Source organism: Ooceraea biroi, chromosome 5 (genome assembly GCF_003672135.1).
Source record: "Ooceraea biroi isolate clonal line C1 chromosome 5, Obir_v5.4, whole genome shotgun sequence".
In the NCBI taxonomy this organism is placed as follows: domain Eukaryota; kingdom Metazoa; phylum Arthropoda; class Insecta; order Hymenoptera; family Formicidae; genus Ooceraea; species Ooceraea biroi.
In genome coordinates this window covers 1,912,770-1,936,598 of record NC_039510.1, presented here as the reverse complement: position 1 = coordinate 1,936,598, position 23,829 = coordinate 1,912,770, and the positions used below count along the sequence as shown (strand labels likewise).

Genomic DNA, 23,829 nt, shown 5'->3' with positions numbered 1-23,829 from the left:
TTGTATAATACTCTTGTTTTAGAAAGATTTTTTAAATTACACTGTTTTTGCAAATTTTCTTTTTTTAAAAAGGTTTTTGTAGTTACACTGTTTTTGCAAAGTCCGACACGTTTTATGTACTTGGCGTATATATATTTTTTTTTTTTTAAAAGTTTTTGTAGGGATTCATATTAATATAAACAAAAATTGATATTAATTTCGCAAAATTCGATGAAATTTATATTAATATTAACACCAAAATTGCATTTGTTGAAATAGTGTTGATTGAGCGTCAAAACCAAATTCCTCGCTGCAGCAACAATTATTTTTTACGAGTTATGTTCGTGTAGCACTACCTACATGACACATGTAACATCACAGTGTCGTCATACAGATTTTACATTGAAAAATCGAGGTGATTTCTTCTTACACTATCTCAAAAATATACTTCGTAACCAGCATATAGAAATCACCGTCCTCGTGTGGGAACGCTCGAGATAAATCGGCGTTTTCTCAAAATTGCCAGGCCACGACACATTTCGGTGCATCAAGGCTCGCCGGCGTCTTTCTCCTCTCTCTCTTTATCTTTCTCTCTCTCTCCTAGTCGAGAGATAAGCCGGGGCACTTTAAAATAATTCCGCGGATCCTCGGGCGGCTCCTAATAGCTCGGAAGCGACGCGTCTCGAGAGGCCTCTTACGCGTCTCCGTCGCGAGGGGAGGCGGCATGTGCGTGATCTAGATTCCGACGTATCGCGCCTACAACCCCGAAAAGGAGAAGCGGAAGTCCCGACCCGGGTCGTGCGCCGTAATGACATGGCAGGGAAGCGGCCTCTTCGAGAGGCAGCTCGTAAACTCGAGTCGACTGACTTTGAATTTCGGCTGGTCCATCGATATCTTTCCTAGTTTTTTCTCTCTTTTTTTCCTCAGTATATGATCTCAGATTCCATCCTGGAAAGACTTCATCCTGGCGGAGGATTTCTCGAATTAACGCAACATGCGCTCCGATACCGGCTTGGTCTTCGTTCTCGTTCTATCTTTTTGTATCGCCTTTTTTACTAGAAAGATCTTATTCATATTCAATGCTCCTTTAAATATATAACGGTATTTTTTTTCATTTACTTCTATTATTTGTCACCTCGTTTAGTCTCTCTGAGACCGGTTACTTCGACATTTACACCTTAATTCCAAACGAAATTTGCGTTCCTACTACGGGCAGCCGTTATTTTGGCCCTCTCGGTAATCCGTTATTGTGCTCTTATATTTCCCGAGATTATTTTCCATCCGTTTTTCCATTCGGTTTTGCGGGTCAGTCGTTGCAAGAGCGTAAAAAATTATCTACATCTCTTTCCGCCTCTTTCCTCCTCTTTTCTCTCGTTCTTATTCATCGTCCGGGTTCCGCCACTTGTTCTACCCCATCCTAACTTGCGTTCTTGCAGGGAAACGAGCGGTTAATACCGCGCGAAAGTTACGGGCAGAAAACATACTCGTCCAGGAGAATAATGACCGCACGAAGGAAGGGAAGCATGAATACCGCGGCGCGCCGTAAAATAACGTTAATGCATCTTTATAACGAGCCGAAATCAAGTTTTATTATGACTCAAGATTCGCTCAAATATCCCGCGACTAGCCGGCTTTAGCGCAAACGCGTCTTGTTATTATCTTTACCCGTTTTAACGAGGCGGCAACCGCAACGAATCCGCAATCTTGCTACCACGAAACTCCAAATTGCTCGCGAATAAGCAGCCCTTTACCTTGCGCGCGGGACAACGAGAGAGAATTAACTGTTAAATTAATAAGGCATTTAAAAAAGAAATGCAAATTTTGCCGAACAAGGTTCATGAGGCTCCCAGCCTGCACAGCCGGCGAAAATAAGAACTGGCATAAGTGAGTCAGCTCGCGCTCGTGTTCTCCCGAGTTAATACGAAACGCAGGGCGTAAAAAGAAAGCAACGGAGTTCGTTGCATAACCGGGGATAAGGGAAAGGAGATAAGAGGCGCAAGATAGAAAGTCAGAATGGAGAACAGAGGGTGGCCGAGGATGGCCGAGGGGACAAGGGACGAGAGCGTGATGTTAGAGGAAGAGCTTAATATGGCGCCACGCTCGGCGTAATAGGCGAAGCAGGCAACGGCCCGCCCCTTCGACTCGACGAGGAGAGGCAATTTTCTTTATTTCACAGCGCGTAATTATATTAAGCGACAAGGACTTTCGTTCGTCTCTCATAAAGGCGAAAAAATCGGAGGCTCTCGCGTGCGCGCGCTACCGGAACTTCCAAGCCGGCGGGGGTGCGTACGTACCCCGACGGGGCTCCCCGGCGGATTGGAAAAACTCGCGCGCCAGCCAATCGAGCGTGCCCCCGCGTCGCAAATAACGTTCGCAATGTTTCTCGTGTTTCATGGATTGTTTTTCGTTTCTCGTAGCGACGCGCGCTCCGGCGAACGGTAATATCAAACTGCGGGAAGCAGTTGATACTCGGCAGTTACGAGACGGCGGGAAGGAGGGTAGTCTACCCCGTTCTTGGGTTTGATAAATCTTCTAATGTCTCTTGTTCTCCCTCTCGTTCGTTCTTTCTCTCGTTCCTCGATTTCTTGCGCCACATTTCCCCGTTCTTACGGCACTCGTTGCACGTATCGTAACTGGTACGACAGTTTTCTTTCTTCTTCCTTCGAAATTCTCCGCATGATAAGTTTTGTCTATCCTGAGTTGTTCTTGCACACGGCAGCGCCGTTCGAAACGACTTCTCCTAAACTGATGTAGAACAGAATAGCGTTATTGTAACTTTCGACAGGTTCTCATTAAGTCATGTTACCAAAGGCAGCACGATTAATAAATTGCCGTTACACAATATTAAATATGCGTAAGAATCTTGAGAGAGGTACTATGCCGAAACAGCAGTTCTCACAAATAATTAGCCAACTGCTTAATAACGTAGTGATGTTCTACGTGAATCTCGTCCGACAATGATCTCATTTTCGTTTTATTTATCTTTCCGGGATCTCTCAGAAGTCAGCCAAGAATAAGCCTTCTCCAAGGCTGTTGTTTGCGGAAGATAGCCCACGGAGCTTTGATCTCAGCCTTACACGATCCTCCGGAGCGCACGAGTAAATAAATATCCCGGTAATACGATGCGAGCCCATTAGGAGAAAAACAAAAGGCCCCGAACGGGGACGGAGAAATTTTCCGGCGGATAATTGAAATTGGAGACGCATTACGCTTTTCCGAGTATCTAGCCGAGAACGCGCTCCGCTTTCCACGCGCGAGTACAGCCTGCCCAGCTCGCTAACGGTACTTTTTCCAAGTTTCTAAATACAGCGATATAACGGAACAACAATCCGCTGTTTCCTCCGGTGCACTCAGTTTTATATTACTTAGAATCCCCTAAAATATATATATACATACGTTTCCATCAATTTGCTACTCCCGTTTCGCCGCTCGCCGAGCTTTTCGTTATTCCATCAAACGAGTGGAAAACTTTCTTCCTTCACCCCTCGTGATGATGGCGCCACGAAAATTGCGTAACCGTGTCTTCTACGATAATTCGCCGGTGATACGCATATATCAAATCATAGTATCGATACTTGGAGGTACCTAATATGCGTTGACGAATAAGTGACAAAACTTCGTTTCTCGCGGCTCTTACTTGTTTTCAACGGTATCGGTTTAAATGTACGGTGCTTAAATCGTTTTTATGTCTGTTGCTGAAAAGCTTAATGTAGAACGAAAATGTATGAGCCAGCCCATTCGTTCCGCAGCATCACGTCGAGCTTTCAGCTTTTTTGCCATTCGATTAAACAATATTTTGCAGTTTCGCACTAAATGCATGAGTTATCGGATTTAATTCGCGCATGTGTCCGACGTAACGTAGCTCAATGATGGTACACGCGTACGGGAGAGATCTCTCTACGAAATGTACGGTGACGTAATGCGTGGATCGTCGCGTTAGCGTCAGCATTTAAGCGACGTTTTCGGAAATTACGGCGGGATGCGGCTTGCTCAGGTGAGAGGAGGTTTTTGCATAAATTGTAATTAACATACCATCAATTATGATTATGACGGACACGCGTGTGGCAAGGTAGATTAATGTTTATGGGGTAGCGAGCTTTATGGTCAAGAGTAACGCGGGGCGCGCAAGGTGCCAAACTGGAAATTAGATGGTAGCGTAAAGGATTTACGGTTGCCGGTAACATCGGGTAACAACGGTGTAACACTTGCTATGAAATTAATGCTGAACAGCAATCTCGGTTGCACGGAAATACATAGATGTGGCGTGACGTTATCATTATTCCAAACGCAGGGAAGGGGAGAATAATTTTACTTTCCGCGTATACTTAATTCTTAATACCTTATAAAAGGCGATTACGCGTTTACAAACTCATTAAATACTGCATTATACATCGCGCGCAAAAATAAATAAAGAAAATCTCGGAACATCATTAAATTATACTGATACGTTGTTGAGAGTGCCGCGTATATCGAGGATATTGCTGAACAATGGGCAGCACATATGCAGAACAGCTGAGTTGATTATAAAGAGTAGTATTTTATATCATGCAAATCATTGCATTTTTCATAAATTAAGGATATACTTGCATGAAATTAATAATTTTAATAAGCTTAATGTGCTCGTCGAGCGTTACAACGCGATAAAATCGACAGCCCGAGGTAGAGTTTATCGCGTATTGACAATATTTTACAATAAAGTGGTGATATATGCGGGGATTTGGTTTATATTTGAAAGTTTCACCGTTCAGGACCGCGCTCAGTAGAGCTATTCTTATAGAACACAAAGTTAAACCCCACATGGAGCTCATAGAGGAAAAGAGAAAGAGAGAGAGAAAGGTGCTTCCATTTCTCCGGTGGCGCACACCAGGGCACTTTATAGTTCATCTACATTGGATACCATGGGGTGTTATTAGAACTTTTCAGTCGTATAAATCTACGCCCGCGATGATACGACTTCCCGTAGTATGTCTTTTGAGCCGTAAATAGATTCCTTCAAAAATGCACGTGAAATGACTGACTCGTTGGATTTTTCAACTGTAATAAACTTTCTTGTATTAACATGCACTTATGTACTTATCTATATAAACGTATATCGACGTCAATGATTTGCAAAGTTCCTTAACTACCGTGGACATTGCGCTGTGCCTTCGATCGTATGAAAGATTGAACATTTAAGAATTGATTAAAATAATAGCTCGACGTTTACCGACACATCCATCACAAATAAAAATTTCGATCGATTCGTCAACGTCGCAGAAACCGCATTCGCTTTCGTCCGGAGGTTTCTTTATAATATGCTCAAGGAATCGTAATAAATCTCCGTCGTAGGTGAGATAATATTCGGAGAAGGCGAGATTCACGTCGCAGGCGTATATCCGGAAATTTGAGAGCGAATGGTAGGGATTATGGGACGCGGCCAGGTTTGAAACTTGGTGGTTTTAAGGTGTCGCGCGGAAGAGACAGACAGAGAGAGAGAGAGAGAGAGAGAGAGAGAGAAAGGCGTCGACCAAACGAATGGTCTTCCTGCTCGCGGAAGCATTTCATGCAAATTTGTCCCACTGCGATGTCACTCGTACTTTCCAGTCCACACGGTAACCAGCGACCTACTTTCCGTTTTCGCACCCTTCCTCCTCGAGAGACGCTCTTGCTCTTTGTGCGATACACATGCATACCAAACACTTCGAGACTCCGTATAGTCGGTTGGGGCGTTGCACTTCATCATAAATAACTGGATGTTAATTTGTGTGATTACGCGGTGGCAGCGTTCGCTCGCGTAATCGAGAAGACTCTGCTGCAAAAGAAATGCACGCGCGTGCACTATAAAAACTTACAATATTTCAATCAGAAAATTTTGAAATTATTTCGATCAGAAATCTTTGAAATTATTTCACTCGATAAATACGCACATCTGGAACCGAGCAGTTGTCCGTTTCTATTTTCACGGTCGCTTCGGTACTTTCATTTTCATTTTCGTATTCCGTGCGCGGAGTTTCGCGGCGCGCTCGCGCGCGACTTCCAAACTATGAGTTTCCACCACTAGCAAGTCACATTCGCCAAGAATAGACCAACGAGGGTCGTGGTTCACTGGGATTGTGCAGTGCGAGAATTTTTTCACGCAGCGTGACGGAATAAAACGTGGCAGGTGCGAAACGTGGCGAAAGCTGCGCGCACGTGCGCGCACGTTCAAGCCGAAAATACCGGGCGACCGTATCGCGTCACGCGAGCCCGGATTTTTATTAACATACCGGCGCCACGGCGATCGCACCCTCGCATCTCCGTCGCACCTGTATTCTTCTTTTTTTCCCTTCCTTCCATGCAGACCACGGAGGGAGGAAAGAGGGTGCGTGCGTGGTGGCCGAAAATTAGGATGGTGCGTTTCCCACGTGCTTATCGGTCGGTCAATTATCACCCTCGTCGAGTGTCCGATAAGGATTCTTCGAGTAATTATTGCACGGGGGCGAAGTTAACGTGTCGCCGCTTTTACGACCACCGTTTCGTTCTCGCATGGTGTCCCGATTCACACTCGCGATCGCGATACACGCGTGACTCGAAGTGTGTGTGCGCGATGTATCGCGCGCGATTATCTGATGGTTTCTCGGATATGTAACTGTTTAGAAAAGCGCATGCCCCGCACCCTCGTCCGATCAACGTGCTAGGGGAATGGCCAACGACGTTCGTTCTCGTTTGCTCTTACGACCCGCGACTTCGAGCGGAGTTGCAATTTTTAGAAGGCCTGGGTAAACGAAGAGCTCCGATGGAGAACATCGCCATTCGTGCACGCGGCATTCTGTACATTCTGCATACCCTTTCAGTGTCAGCTTCTGGAGTACATCCCCGTGAGCTTAATGAGTAATTCTCTATGTCTCGTACAAATGGTAATTTCTCGTCCGCGCCGGCATTACAATCTCCAGTACTCCCGCCTGTAATAATTAGCGTCAGATCCATCATGCGTCTCATGGAGATGCACAAGAAGCAGATCGCAACTCGTATCCCGCCGATCTCCTCGAATTCCGCTCCCGAAGATATAAGCCGCTTACCCATTTTTTCCCCCCGCCCCTTCCTTTGTCCGTGCAGCTAAGTAGCTCAGATCGTTATACTCTGGAGAGCTTTACGTTTGCAGCTGGACGTTTAAGAGGTCCAGCGGAATCTGCTACGTATAATATCATCCGTGCGGATGATAATCACAATTATAGAAATACACACGGAGGAGCAGGAAGGGAGGAAGAAAGAGGATCGGGATATGGTCCATTTTAAACTCCTCGCGCTCCTCTACGATGCTGCCTCCGGCAGCAGTCCCGTCGCGCACGGAATAATCGCGCAGAAATTTCGTACATCCCGAACAGGCGCCGTAATGAGAACACATCCCCGAGAATAAGAAAACATTTTAAATCCGGTTTTCTCCATGCCATGGTAGGCGGTGTCGCCGAACGAGACTCGGTTCCGGTCGGTCGAGAGGGCGTACGGAAAGTTTAAGAGGGTGGGAGGTCCGAGTCGCGCGCAAATTGAAGCTGGGATTAAGACGTCGGGCGAGATTAAGGTTTCCATGTTGATTAATTTAAATAGTTCCGCCGTCGCCGTGCGGAGAGACAAAGGCATGCCCGTAATCGTGGCTGCGCCCGTTGCTGGAGCACGTAGAGGGAGGATGCATGATAAACAACTTACTTTTCGCGGGGGCCGGCCGGGGAATTAAGGGACGTAATGTAGAATTAAACGAGGCGCGCTTGAACGAGGCTGTTGACCCGCACTGACCCGTGAATTTCTTCGGATCGAGATTACGTTTCACTCCTTATTCGTGCCCTTCTTTTCTTCTTATCTATCTTTGGAAAATCGTGGATAGAGACTGTTACGTCGTTGGCGTTAAGTAAATTTTGAACAAAATAAATTGAACAGTCCAAAACATTTATTTTATGAACGAAATCGGATTATTCCCTGCGGTTGGGCGAAGGATAAAAGATGGGAAGAAAGGGTACCACATTTCGGTATCCTTCGAGCAATAAATTCCTCGCGACCTTATCGGTGCACACCATAATTCTACTGCTACCGGTCATCGAGCTGTAAAACATGCTTCTGATGCTTCAAGCAGAGTGCAGTGACATTATTTGCGTTTGACGTTCCGCGAGAAGAAATTATGAGAGAAATGTCGACGTATCTTCTGACCTCTCCATATCGATTCGTCGACATGAGACTTGATTGTAGACCACTCACCTACTTTTTCCACGTCTCTTTTAATTCATTTACAAATACGTAAATGAAATTAAAATTTTCGGAAGACATGAGAAGTAGTCGCATGTTTCAAATTAATTTTTTCATTTTGAGAACATTACGAGAATATTTCGCAAGTGCTTTTTAAGTAATTAATATTGACAGTGGAAAATCATATTTAAAATTTAATCACCTTAAGTAATGTGAAAGAAAACTGTGTTGAAGGTGGATAATCTTTCTCCGTGATAGCTTATTTCTTTCCCTGAAGCCGTGCTGCAGCGTTTCAGAAAAATAAACTCGATGTGATTTCAAAAGTTTCTTGAGAACGGCGCTAATTTTTCGCGGGCGCCGACAATGGGGGGTCGTCGTTTCGATCGATTCGGCAGTTAGAGACCGATAGGAAAGATAGCAGAGCGGTGAGGATAGATAAGGTGGAATGCTCGGAAAGAAAATAAAAAGAACGAAAAGGAAAGGTCTTTACTGTCGGTCGAGTGTGGTGAGTGTTCTTTTGGCCACATTGCCGCAGTTAATAAGCGATAAATACCGTGGAAAAGCGGCTGTCTTCTTTCGCGTATCGTTCAAGACACGACCAAGACCATATCCGTTTATTCTAGCTATAAAAAACGAGACCTATTGCTTTCTTTGATACGTGTATAGATCGATATCAGTCCTGCCCGATGTTTGTGATGCCACCATCTTCCAAAAGAAGAAACAGAGATTTTAACAGCAGTATAATCAAATGAATATAATTTTATATTAATCTTTAAGATTCGTCAACTTATCGCTATTTCGTAAAGAATAATATAAATTAAACAAAAACTATAAATATATAAAAAAATTTACATTAATGATAATGAGTTGATCGCGATTATTTACATTTCCTATTAAAAGATAAGATTACATATTAAAATGCGAAATAATTGTTTTAGAATAATTAACGCACCAATTAAATGTTAATTTGTAAATGTGATATGCAAAAAGATTTACTTGATTTTATCGACATATCGAGTGGCATCATTTAGTGAAATATGTTGGAAAAAGTTGACGGTTTTCTGGTGGGGAACGAGCTATCGTGACCAGTGTTCTCTGCGGATTCGGTCGTTAGCGATCTTAGAAGGAAGCCGGGGGGCAAGGCGTAGCGGATGGAGAACGAGTAAAAGGAAGGATCGAACGGGAAAGGAAACTCTCTTGCGCTCTCTCAGACAAGGGCTGCGCGCGTGTTCTTTTAGTCGCGTTGCCTCAGCAACAGAGTACCTTCCGTCTCGCTGACCCGCTGTTTCCGGTGACACCGATGGCCCTTCCTTCTCCCGTCATTTTGCCGAGACTGGCGCTCTCCTTCTCTTGAGAGAGAGAAGAGAAGGAAAAAAAAGAAGTACACGGCCGACTGTGAGGGAAAAACTGAGAAAGCGTTAAGGGCCGATGCGATTATCGTTCGGAAACGACCGGTATCTTCGAATCAGATTTTCAGTTCTGTCATCAGTTCCTGCGGAACTTACGCTCTCGTATCCTGTACAATTACAGCAATCACGAAGGTGATCGCCGTATACCGCCGCGACAAATTGCACGATGACATGTCAATGTGATAGCCTGCGTATACCGAGATTGAATTATCAAACGAGCGAGCTTTACACGATGCGGTAACAATGCCGTCTTATAGCCGGGAGAACTTCGTCGACAAGGTGGATGGGATTCAAATGGAGACGATACGAGATATAGAATAAGATCGATAACCCTGAACGGAGTTCAAGATCCTCGGGGAAAAGATCGACGAACTCGCGTGACTGCCGACGAATATGTAATGCGAGGCAAGAATCCCGCGCGGATGAGCGTCAATCATTGCAAAATAGTCCATTAATATTGCGTAGGTAACGCGAGAAACGGTTAGCCGCGCACCCGTGAGCGCATGTGCACCGATGCATGCCGATGTAACACTCGTAATATTTGGGGTGAGTTCGGGAAATTAAGCGCGATGGGGAACGCATTAGCAACTCCGACGGGAGGAGGAGGAACAGGCGGAGGAAGAGCAGCCTCTTAACATCGACGTATGACGTAGATTGGATAATCCAAACTGAGCGACGCTTCATAAAACATCGACGTTAGACGCCCATTATTCACACGATAGTATCGTATAACAGTGCAATACGAGCACCTGTCTTGGATGTAATTAGTTCTCCGTGTGATGTGGGATCTTGTCGGAATGCTGCCGGGCTTCGCCCGAGAATAGTAGGTGACTCGCGTGACTAATATCGCTCCTATATCTATCTATATCGATCAATCCTCCCTCGTGCACCACGTCCATGCGATATATTCAATTATATCGTGAAAACGATTAACATATTTATGGAAGCGTGCCTCACAAAGCGGCCGCGCAACAGCGAAATCGCAACGGGGGACGTTTGCTATTTACTGTATTAGCGCGACGAGTTCGGCCGGCGTAGCATTCCGCGTGCGAACGATGAAATATGAATTGCGGCACGTAGCGGGCCATTAGCTGCTCGAGAAAAGAAAGCAGGAGGAATGCTGAAGGACGGTAATGAGGTAGAATAAAGAGCGAACTAATTCGAAATTTCGTGCGCGTCGCTGACGGCGATCGACCGGCACGCCCGGCGTGGAGAACGAGGGGGTGGAGCGCGGAGGAGCGAAATGGAAATGCCTGGAGACGGGGACCTGTTCAACATTCTAAATATTTTAAAAGTTCAACTCATTTGAATTGGAACATCTTTAGACGTGTCTCTCTACTCTCCTCGCTCTCTCTCGTCGGATCTCGACGCTGCCCCTCGCTCCAACCTCCTCATCGGTTGGATCGTCGCGGAGTTCTCCGTACTTATCGCGCTTCCTACCCGCCTCGGCCTTTTTCCCTATCCAACCGATTGATTTAGATTCTCGAAACTTTCCGCGCTCGAGTTTCGTCGCGGAGTCATCCCTCGTGACCGCCGAGAAAGCTTCTGGCCCGTTCAAAGTTGCCTGTGTCTTTGTGAAAATCGTCACCGAGCACGCGATCCGCCGCGACTACACCATTGAAAATCACAGATTCTGATCCTGGCGAACATTCATCCGACGAAACCTCACGTTTTCGTCATGTGGAGAACAAGTGTGTCTCGTTGATCTTAACTCGCATAACTAAGCCAACGCATGACAGAGACGAAGTCCGAGGCGTGATTAATAATTTATCGAAGCATGCAACGGCCAAAATTTACCGAGTGACAGGATGGGCCGGCCACGACAGGATGAATCAGACGCGACTCATCGATTCAGCAGTAGTTGCCAGGAGCTTAATTCAACCACGCGCAACCCAGCCGGCAGGTAAACCGATAAGGCTTGCTGGATTTGCTGGGCCAGCGAAAAAAATCCGCTTACTCGTTTGTGGCCTCGCGGAAATCCGCGTTACGTTATATACCCACCACTGGAATATGGATGTGTCATATTCGGATGGCGCGCGCGGGACGCAAACTCTCGCGTACGCGGATTTGCCGAGATTCGCGGAGGGGGTGGAGATCGTACGTATACTAACTTACCTGGTCACGGTTGGCGTGGAAGCGACCCCCGGGGAACGCGCCGGATAACTCCGTGGACTTCCTGACATCAAGTACTCTGCAACACACAGCGAAACGTTTGTCCTTAATGCTCTGCTGCATAAAGTCACACTCGGCGATCGAGCAACGCATCCGTCTTGCACCGGTTGACGGCGATACAAACGCGAGCCGCTTTGCAAAGTACTAACTCCCGCCGCGAGAGTTGTGATTGCGGCCACGCTCTGAAACGCTTTACTCGATCAACGGATAAATGGCGCCACCGTTTTATTCAGGACGCGTTGCTGCCGCGATCGTTTCGAAGAAATTAAAGGCACGGAGACGCAATGGTCTCGACGACTTTGACTAACTTGCACGCGCGGATCATTGATAACTGCATCTAATCCCGCGATTAGTCGGTTAATTATGGGATGTTTCTTGCGTCGATCCGAACGTGTGATACGATACAGATGGAAATTTCTTCGATATGTCTCGGGATGCTTCAATTTTCTACGTTTGATTCACGGTTGCTACGTAGCGCGGCGTCTCGCCGAAACGTATGCCGCCGTAACTACTGCTTAATTACTTAGACACGTAACAGGATCTGTGGCGGACGCGCAGATATTCCTCCATTCTCGGCAACTTGACCTGCATCATATGACGAGATAATTGAGTTTATTAAACGCAAGTTGTCCTCGTCCTCACAAGTGCTTTAACCCTGTTTCCAGTATAGTGTCTGTGGAATTATTTAAACGGACCAGCCGAAACAGGAGTCCTTGCAATGTTCCTAATTATTACACACGTTTCCGAGAGCCAGCAGCGTGAACGGAGAAGCTGAGGAGACTCGGAGAGAAGTCGACGCGACACGCGATTCAAACGAATCGATAAAACTCTTGCCTTAATCAATCGCAAACGTCGGGGGCATGTCGTCGTCTGTCGGTCCGTAGACCACGCTAAACGGATCAATCCGAGGGGTGATAAGACGCGGTCGTTGCGAGACGAGCTCGCCGAGATTCTGGAATCAACGAATAGCGACGCGCGCGTGCGTGCATAATTAATTTCCAAAGTTTCTTTCTCCCGGCCACTGGCAGGCTGACGTTGCCATTCGATTTAGCCTTCGTTCGTCGTGCGTGGTCCCCGAGTCTGTCGGTTCGTAGCGTCATGCATATTCTAGTTGATGGGTCGTCGCGAGCTGCCTTCCTTTTATCTGTATAGTTAATGCGTTCATGACTAATGTAACTGTCAGTGACGTCCCGCTATCGACCGCGGATGGTCGTCCGACGCGCACTTTGGTCACAAGATCGCTAAATCTCTTCGTTGGATAACGCCACGTTGCTTGATACTTTCCGTCTTTCGCGTCTGACAAGCTCTACCAAGACACTTGAGACTGCTGTACGAGCCCGTTGTATAATTGATTCTCATCAAAAGTGCGCGCAAAACACTCAGAAAGAGGAACGTATCTCTTGCTCGAGAGAGAAATAATCGACTACGGGATGTATCTGAAACGAGCGCGGCAACGAGTTTTCGAGGGACGGTAATGCGAAACGAATGTCTTTCTCGCGACGGGAGAAAGATTTTCACACAACGCGAAAATTGGCTGTTGAATCAATAACGAGACCGAATGTAATGGGACTTAGCGAGGAGGCGAGACTGGAAGAAACGACGGCCGAATAAAAAAACAAGGATAGCTTGTTCGTTCGTTTACTTTGATATACCGATGGTACATCGGTTTTAGCCCATAAGGTTCTTCTAACCACCGCATTCGCCCTCTTATTTCCGCAGCAATTTGTCACTGTCTGCGCCCCGAGGATCTCTATACACGCTGGACTCCGAGTATAATTCACTACGCACTGATAAGCGACGTCATTGCATCGCGTTCTAAATCGATTTTCACGATTTTTATATGTACATATCCGTAAAATATCGCGTTCTTCTCAGTCGCGTTCTTGATGTATGATAAATCGTTATAATCGGCTCTTTATCGCGCATCTCACGATCATAATGGAGCAAAGCATTGACGATGACGTGCGTCGATTTCGTTTGACAGCACACGCATGAGAGCTGCAAACGCGCTCGCATAAAGCTACCCTCCACTCGCTGCCGATCGTAAACGCTGGCAATCTGACCTTAGAGCCGGGACTCGCGACGAAATCCGTGGAATCGGAATCGTCGTGTCATTGGCATCGGGCCGTGGCGTTTCGCTATTTGCGAGCTCAAAGGCCCGCTCGCAACACACAGGATGTAACGTTTCCTTTGTAATTCTGAGCATAAATTGGCGCGTGTCAGATGCGAATGACTCGATTCCGTTGAACCGCGCGCGTTCGTGGCTGGATAGGGTGGGTGGGTGGATGGATAGGTGGTCGGGTTGGGTCGGTAGGTAGGTAGGTAGGTAGGAACCTGTCGGCTGGAGAGTCCTGACAGCTGGGAGCACAAAGCGACGGGTTCATTCTCACAGGGCGTGAGACTGGTGGTTGCCAGGCTGCCGAGGCTTAGCAGCCATGTCGGCTACCGTTTGTTTCGTCCGGTAGTCATGGTGATAACACGGAGAAGGTGGGCGCGCAACTGATCGAGGGTTCCCCGATACCTCTCGCATATTTTCTAGTAGCTACCCTTACGGCGAGGGCGACGCTCCTGGCTCGCCGGACCACCCCCTGGCCTCATCGGAGAATATTAACGCCCACGAAGGGACGCGCCGCGTGCTTCTGTCCCTGGGTACTTATAGGGAAGAAATAAGCCGAGTCGCAAGCGCAACTCTGTACGCGAACATATTCCCGACAATGCCGCTCGAATGAGAACAAGTCACCATTGTGAGAGGATTTCCGAGTATTTTCATACGGAGTTTTCCGCGGCGATTCAATAATTCTTCTTTTGTGAACGCGCGCCGGCAATCGCGCGAGTATTCGCCTTTATCGCGGCAGGATAGAACTGCTGTAGCATCGTCGTTCACGTTGATAGAATTACCCTGACGTCTGATACTTTAATATGCGTCTCGATATCAAGACTCAAACGAGTATTGTAATTTAATTGCAAGCTAAATGTCCAATATGTCTATCGATAGAAAACGTTATTTTTTAATATTAAGAAAGATGTCGCGAAGAGAGAAAGAGGCACGGTTTTTAAAGTGAATTCTTATAGAGTGGAGCACAATCTACTTAACGTCATCGAGGCGTCCGTGAAACAATGTCGGCAATTTCTTTCCCATTACTTCTCGATCTCTTATATACTTGTCCGTGTGATCCTATACTTCTTACGTGTTGGATACTCTCGAGGAAGCTGCGCGAAAGAAGCGATTCAGCTAGTAATGAGCGATCATTATCGTACAGAGATCCTCGACAGATATCTCGGTTCTCTCTTCGCCGTCGCGCTCCAAGGATATTCTCGAAGTCCAGCTTCATTAGCATCTGTTTCGGGCGATTTTAGAAAAATTCTCTCCGCCGTAGAGTCACTCGTTGGAGACGAGCCGAGCGGAGAACGATCGATTGCGTTCTATCTACTACGAGAACCGAAGTCTGGCCGACCCGAGCTTCGCTCGAAAAAGTGTCATTATCTGCTAATGGCGCGGCAGCAACTAGGTCGATGCGCACGGTCGGTTAATGACGTGACTTTCGCATTTCGCCGATGGACTATACCGATTTTATCTGCGCGCTCCAGTTCTACCTGATGTCCTCCTGTAGGTTCATGAGAGCCGCAAAGGTGCACTCCCGTGGGAGTGCCAGTTATTTAAAGGTTAAGGTCGTTTTTATTGCCGCGCTGCATTCTTATCTGCGTCACTTCGTTACTTCCAAGGATCCATTCGCCGTAGAGCAGAATAACCCGCGGTAGCTGTGCGATGCCAGGCCCGCGCGAAATATCCTCGGCATAAGAACGCCGTCGACCCAGATACGTCGGAACGTCGTCAGGGCGGTCCCCGGGCGGTTACGATAGCCGGACTGGAAATTACGTAAGCGGAATTAAGTAAGTGGTGCACACACGTATCTACCTATCTACCGTACACACCGCGATAGAGCTTTCCGGGTATCGCGCGGAAGCGCTGACGGAGCGCGCGTCGGGGACTAATAGCTTGCCTAAAAGCGCGCAATTTAGCAGATCGGATGGCACTCACCGGATCGAGGAAGGGCTTCCCTCCCGTAATCGGGGGCGCACGGTCGACTAGCCTCTTCTTTATTTAATCACTGCACACGGCTCTCTCCTAACGAAGACGAGTGGGCGACGACTGGGTGGAGAATCGAACGGGGAGGGTTCGGTCGACCAAGGGCCACCGAGGGGAGACGGACGGAAATGTGGGCGAATCCGGGAAAGGCGGTGGCGGTGGCGGAAGAGACGCCGGAGCGATAACGAAAGTGATAACGAGAGTGATAGCACGAGAGAGTGACAGGGCACAGTTAGCGTGACAGCCGAAAAGGGCCAGTGAACGGTACTCGGAAGGGGCCACGAACTGGAGCTGGAAAATGGAATACGAGGGCGAGCCCGGCGGGCGGGCGGTAGGATGGCACGAGGGTGAGGGCGAAAGGCACGTAAAGACAAGGGAAAAAGATCAGAGATAGGTACACGTAAGTCCCTGGATGGAGTGGATACAGTTGAGTCTGAGGGTTCCTCGGTTGTTGGGTGTTTGGCTGTCGGCCAGGGAATCTCCGGAGCGCAACGGTTACCTTTTTCTCCTGCGGGAGGTCTCTTCGACCGTACGCCATCAGCGAGCGTGCACCGCGTTTCCGGAATGTTAGCTATGTACGTGTGTGTGTGTATGTGTGGATAAGCACGAGTGTAGGTTTGCCTAGCAGGGCGGCCGATATGTGTTGCCGGAGGTGCGACATTACAGTCTGCGCTCTCTTTCGAAAGCTCGTCTATTCCGGACCGGTGTAACGCGTCCAGCATTTTGTTATCGCTCGTATCTCGTTTAATCTTACACCTCGCACGTCCCCACGTGTCACGATCCGTTTAGAGCCGCATCGCTCGTAACAGATACACGACTACGATTACGTTTGATGTAATTATACGCTAAAAGAATGTATCATGAAATGAAGCTTATTCTTATAAGAACATAAAAGAGATCGTACTGTTTCGTTTGCCGGATAAGATCAATGGCTGGTACTGTATTGTTTCACGTTATGCGAAAATCAACAACTTTTTAATTTCTCCCGCATCGCGGATCAGCCATCCGTACTGTTTCGTTCTCGGCTCAGAAGATTGAGCTCTGTTGAACCGTTGTGTTTCGCGCGATCATCTATCATCCGCAACGCCCAAGTCGCAAGTTCTTTCGCTCATTCCGCTTCTCGATGCCGCGTGCAACATACATTTTCATATCACCGAAAGGAAGTGTAACTATTACATCGAAGGTTAGATGCACGCTCACATCGTGCACCCAGAGTTCAAACGATCAAACGCGAGTTCGCGAGAGTGCTCTTCTTCTCTACGAAGCGACGTCGTAAGGACAATATTTCCTCGCGAGCGGACGTGGAGGAGTCAGCTTTCGGAAGGTGAACATCTCGCATTTCGCATACGACACGCTTCGGGAACATGGTTACGACGTAACCTGCCGCTGCAGAATCGACGATGTCGATTTCTGCTGGCCAGCTCTGCCACGAAATCCGATATCATAATGTACGTGTCGGCGACGTTTCGGGGCGGTTGCGGGCACCCGCGGCCGAAGCGTCAATTGTCTACGCAAATAAAACGGAGCAGAGAGCCGTGACTAAAACGCATCCAGGATCGTCCTGATTGCCATTCGCTCCGCTCCTCCGCTTTTCCGATAGTATCTATACTTCGCGAGTGTGCTCGTATTCCTCGACGCGTCAGGCGACGTGTGTAATCAAGAGGTGCGAGGGAACGGACCGGATGGTCGAGTGTGGGCTGGTCTGCGTAAACATAAGGATTGATTAACGGTAATGGCGATGCGGGCCGATTCCCGATAGTCCGCTCCTCCTGATCGCGCGAGGCAGGGACCCGAATAGAATGACGGGCACTTTAGGGAAGAGGGAAATGGACAAACTGTCGGCGCATTGTGTGCAACGTTGCGAAGGCCAGTCCACGGACCGGACGATGAAGGTAATCCAGGGGGATGCGTGCCCGAGAATTCTGATCAGCGCTTTGCCTCTTATAGATCCCGCCAATGTGTTATTACCGTTAACACCCCTATCTCGCGCGCATCGTCTGCCCGACGTCGACAACGACGACAACGACGATAAATGATGGCTCTTCAATCTATGAAAGGATTCCGTTTTGGCCATATGCCGCGGCATTAACGGATCGTCGTTGTTGCTTTCACATCAAATATCGCACGTGCTGCTCGAGTTATTTCGTGAACGCGAAGATCATACCCGCGTGATACCATGCCGGGGGATGGGGCAGGAAAAGGACGAGGATTACGCGTCCTCTGCAATGCAAATGCGGCGTCTTGGGTGCGTGGCGCCGCGTCGATTGTGAGCTCATGAAAAATTTACCGAGCAGCGCGAATACAGGAGTGGAATCGTAAATAATCAAGAGGTTTCACGTTGCGTTTCATGTTCTTTAATGCGTCCTCCTGCGTTCGCCGATGCCGCGCGTTCCGATTCGGCGGACGTTCGGCCCGTGACTTTTCTGGGCGCACCGTCGCTGCATCCACTCCGCTATCGTTTCAAGTCATGCGGAACGTAATGACCCAGTTCGATCCCCGCATTCATGGCGAAGGGCTTCACGTAGCGGGAATATCGCAGTCGAATTCGAGCGAGTATTGTCTTTGGAGCTATTTTCTCTTCCTGCCGGCGCGTATGAATGTGTCTTTCCGTCCGTGATGCACGTTTTCGCCGTTTGTTATCGTTTACAACCATACTCCCGCCATAATGTCCGTGTCCCCTGCTCGAAGAGCGAACTGATCACGTTGCTTTGAGCAATCTACATTCGTCCCAATCAAGGACCGTTCCGTAAACACCTCGTGGGCATAGTCGGATCGCTGATGAGTGTTTCGTAGGATTGTACGTGTCATCGATCGCTCGAGAAAGAGACGCGCCAAGAAAGCGTTCCGCGACGTTCAATGTGAGATTATGATGTCATTTGTATTTTTAGCGAAATGATATTCGCTACGAGAACTCACATTGGATGTCGAAATCAAATAAGGAGTTCCTTCTCACAAAGGAAACACCTGTCTCTTCCTTTCTTTACTGTCTTGCAGAGACCATTGATGTTGCCAATATTTAAAGAGTTGATCTCGGCTTGGCGAGTAATGAATGTTTATTAGGGCAGGATCCGTTGACGGATCTCCGTGGACTCGAGACGGATCGATATCGGTCTAGACGTTCGTGCCTCGAAATAATTGGTTGACTCTGATCCTGCATTCTGTGTTCGTGAGAGGTAAACATTTGCGATTACCCGCGCTTCAAATACGTCCACGTATACCGACGTGAATCGATAAATAGGTGGCCAGAGTCACTTAAGGCATTTCTGGGATATCATTTATTTCTAATTCCAAAGTTTCTTGTTACACTGATGAAAAACGGAAGCTCTTACTTTAACAGCTGTGGAATCTGAAATGGATAAATGGTGTGCTTTCTTGCAGACATTGAATAAATGTTTTGTTTTGACATATAAATCTCTTTTTTAATTGAGAACTTCCATTGTTATATCCATCGGATCAAGCAATCTACGTGCGGTTTCATAAACGTCGGTGTACAAGAACAGTTGCATGTGCGTAAGTGATAACACGTATTGTATGTATATCGATATCCAGTGTTCGCTGTTACGTAGAAAGCGGAAATAGAAGTGGCCAAAGTTTAACTAGCTTTGAGGTGGAACGGTCTCGTTTTCTTCATCAACTCAAACTGCGGGAATTAGCTTCTGGCCCATGTCCAGATTACTTCTGTATTCCCCACTGCGCCTCGTCTGTCTCATTTGCGTTCGTGATTTTCGCGATATGTTAATCACGGCAGCACGACAAGTGGCCGATAAATAATGACAAAGGTTTCCGGGGTCTCGATACCGATTTCGTCGCGTCATTCCTTGTGATATTCAATTTTTCCTCTTCGTGCCGATAATTAGCGTAACGCGATAAATTAACATATTTAATTTCGCTTTGAACGGGCAATATCAGCGCGCTAATGATGTAATTATCCGGTAATGCTTTAACCGGCGGATCAGTCCGGCGCATCGGCGAACTAGGCAAAATTACAACGAAATTGCAGCAAAAGAATTGATAGGTAGGGCGTTAAATCCAGTTTCACGGTAGCGTCGGTGTACATTACGGCCGTGGAGCCGAATCTCCTGTATCTGGCCAAATTCGTGCGACTGGGGGGATAAATTGTTGCGCGCTTTCGGCGCACCGGCTGCCGGAGAATTGTGCATTTGCGTCACGTAATCTGTTTTACGTTAGCGCTTTTGTTCCGCATGAATCTTATTAGCGCCAACCATTTTACAGGGAATCGAGTTAAATAGTTTTCTGCATTAAAGCTTTCGCTTTCCTTCCGAGTCGCTATCGGCAAGGAAGAGGTGGTCACGCACGAGACCGTGATTGGGCATAGTTAACGTGTCTCGTCTCGTCGAGATAAAAAAGCGCGACGTTAAAATTTCTCGTTTGCCAAAAGTTCCGAGAGAGAAGAGAAAGCAGGTTACGCGGACTCTATGTAACGTATCTTGTTATCGCATGTTGTATGTCACGAAATCGGCTTATCGGATCGAACACGCGTTACGTAATCCATGAACTATTACGCAGCAAAGTTCTGCTGCGAAAATATCAAATAATAGATAGTTAAGGATTACAGTTATTGCACAAAATCGAAATAAAATATAGATGAAGTACACGTATGCTATTAATACTTCTTAATTGGAAAATCAGAGAGGAATGTTTGAAATAATATGCTCACTGATATTTGCAGAAATTTTATATAAAATATAATTTCTTCTTAAATCTCTGAAGTGAATGGCATCGAGTTTGAAAACGTCAAAATGCGAGCGAGTAATTCCATTCGATTGAGCGGATAAATTTAATATATTCAATGACCGCGACATGTCTGTTCACGTAGCGGAAATAACTATGATACTTTACGCGACAGCGTTCATCATATATATTATGTTAACCGAGTTTATTCTGCATACAAAAAGCAGGCGATATAGTTATACTGCTAACGCACTTATGCTACAGTAACACGTTGTCTAAGTAATACAGGGGATAATTCCTATCATCTTCATGAACCGCACGCACGTATTGATCGTAACGCGGGTTTGCGCGTATACAGGGTGGTCTGTAAAACGTAGAACTCAATAGTAGGGAGATATATAATATATTTGAATGTATTCTATATGTACTTGTTCTTCTTATCCTCAAACGTTTAAATAAGGATTTAATTACAAAACTATTCGATATCGGAAAAGGGATGTCCGTCGTGAATTAAATTGCGAGAGACCTCTCTCTCTCGAAAAAGAGAGAGAGAAAGAAAAATTAAATTCCAACGCAGCTACTAAAATACGTTAAAAACTGAATAGTCACGATACGAGATGTGGAATTGTTAATTTTCACAAAGAGGAAATTGACTCAATAGTTCTCGAGGATATATCCTTACTTTTTTAATATTCACCACGTCGACCGCCAGCCTATGCGGATTCAGACTCATGAAGTCCATGTAGTAACACGACGACAAATATATGCGATATGATTTTTGTTTGCCAAGATGAATTCTGCTAACGCGGCGCAACGAGCAATAGCGCGCCAGGAGACGGAAGAGATCGAGCTTGGGAGAGGGATGCGAATTGAAAGGCTCCACTTCAGCGTTCTCGGTTGCCCGCACCCCCGTTCCGGCCACTAGACACTGGCGGTTCCGCTACAGTTATAGTTGCAGCACGACTATACGCGACGCGAAGACGAAGTTGGGGGAGCAGCGGGTTGGCGCGTTTTTATTTACGATCTCACCCGATGAAATAACGGCTGCGAAGGGCCGCAATTGCCTTCTCATCTCGGCGACCCACATAAGCGCCCATTGGCTTTCTCGAAAAACGTTAATTGCTCGGTGTTAATAAAGGTCCGTGCTCCGACGTTCCGCCTATCTCATAATTCCGTTCGTGCTCGAGTTTGTAACAAAAAAGGAAAAGACGAAGGAAAATTTCATATCGCGGGATCCGCGAATTTTAAAATTGCGACGCGATTTTTCGCGCCCGGAACGACTCGCCGAATTGTTTATCGTGTGTCACGACATTGTTCGTCAGGATGGTCGCGTTATGAAGAGAGAATTCCGTACATGTTCGCGCAGAGTCCGCCGGTGAGTGCCGCTTTTTGAGCTAAACGTCGGAGTTGCCTTGTCCGAAACTTTTCGACCGTGTTGTGTCGCTTAGGTAGGCGGTAGGGGCAGCGAATTATTCGACGCTCACCGTCGGACTGGTTGTTTGCCCAAGTGAATGTAGAACGATCAATGTGAAGCTTCCTGTCCACTGATGGCCGTACCGTCGGCCATTAGCGTTTTCATCGACAGTAGGATTTTACTATTTTTCACCGTCTGTGCACGACTTATTTACCATTTCATGTATTTTTATGTTACCCTAAAAAAAACTTTGAATCCCAAATATGTCGCTGCAAAATAATATTATAAATTTCGAAGTTAAACAAGTTATTGATTCTATTATTTACCTATCGGATATTCTATCAATTTTGTTTTATCAAATACAAATCTACCGAAAATAACGATTATACGCAGTATACGAGTGTCGCAAAAAATGTGGATTTTTTTTATGTTTAATGAACTAGATGATAATAGAGCACGGCCGATGCCCATGATAAGAGTGGAAGTCGCTTCTTATCCCGACAGAGAAAATAAAGGGCAAATTATGAGAGGAAGGCACCACCGCATTTGCAATGTATTTGCGCAGCTACTGCTGCCAAGCGTAATTCCATTTTAGATAAGAGACTTAACCCTTCCGCGCAAGATATTTACATTTCGACCCGTTTTTGTTTGCGTATTTTATCTACCGTATACTGCTCTCATTCGCAGATGAATGTCCGCTCATGTCACGCCCTAATATCATTAATCATTCATGGCGCTAGAATATTATCTGCAACTGATCATTATCAGTAACAACTAATACTGCTTAAATTCACCGTTATGTAACTTTAACTTCAAATACCGAGGAAGCAATAAGAAGGCGTACGAGGCGAGCGTACCAATGAAGGTACGGCAATTAAAAAATTCGAGTCGCCCGAAACCCACGACGGTTTCCCCTGTCGCACACGTCCCGGTCCCTCAGTCGCACCCCGCTAAGCAGTAAGCGGGTCCGATCGATTTTTCCGAATTCAATTAGATGCGACATATTGCAGATGCGGATCGTCGACGCGGGTGGTCGGTGGCTCCGATCCGATGGCGGCCGTGAAAACGTTTACACCGTGAAAAACGCGAGCCAAATCCCGTCCGCCCCCTCACCCCGCGAGATTACATTAATTCCGCGCACGACACGTAACCCCAGCAATAAAGTGGCGTAATTGCCGATGCGTCCATGCCCTTTCGGACGCCTGCGAGGAGGAAAACACCCCCGTCGGCATCGGGCGCGGAAAGTGCGCGGGGGGGAAGAGGAAGAAACCCTGGGGGGGTGGTCGTCGACACCCGACAAATCTACCCCGACATATCCCACACGCGGGCGGACTGTGGGTCGACTTATGCGAGCCACGTGCGCCATTCTAATTTGCTTACGAGCTACGGCCTTAAAGCACAATGCGCCACGGGCTCGAGAAATACGTGCGTCGGTCGCCTGCAAGGACAATGCACAATGTGCCCTACACTTTCGCCCCCGCATTGTTTCTCGAGTTCGCGAGTCCAATGATATCGCCATAGTTTTGTCATCTACGTCCGCGCGATTGCGGTCCATTCTGGTTAGCGGAACTAATGCAAAGCGCACGGGGAACGACGTGAATAACTTATTTACGTCCCAGCTTACGTGGAGGGCCAGTTGCCTTTGAATCCTTTTTATTACATAAGCATTACATAAATTTCTCGTGTAAATATACGTGTAATCAACCTCGTAGAATTATTTGTTGGATTTGAAAACAATTAAGACAGAATTGAGAATTTAGAATTGAGATTTAACGCTAGGCTTGCGACTTTCTGTTTTAATACCCATGAGATTATTTTAATTCCAGGGGATATTAAAGCTTATGTAATAACGTGAACGCAGGATATCATTTATATTCGTATGA

The 23,829-nt window shown here is 46.9% G+C and overlaps 1 protein-coding gene across 5 annotated transcripts in view; it reads right to left on the bottom strand.

The window, feature by feature from the left end:
- Positions 1–23,829, bottom strand: part of LOC105279217 (teneurin-a) — a 458,941-nt gene that overhangs the window by 156,406 nt on the left and 278,706 nt on the right. For all 5 annotated transcript variants that reach the window (XM_011338851.3, XM_011338852.3, XM_011338854.3 and 2 more), the window contains one exon: positions 11,697–11,772. In XM_011338851.3, the coding sequence (XP_011337153.2) occupies positions 11,697–11,772 (76 nt within the window). The remainder of the gene's footprint in view (positions 1–11,696; positions 11,773–23,829) is intronic.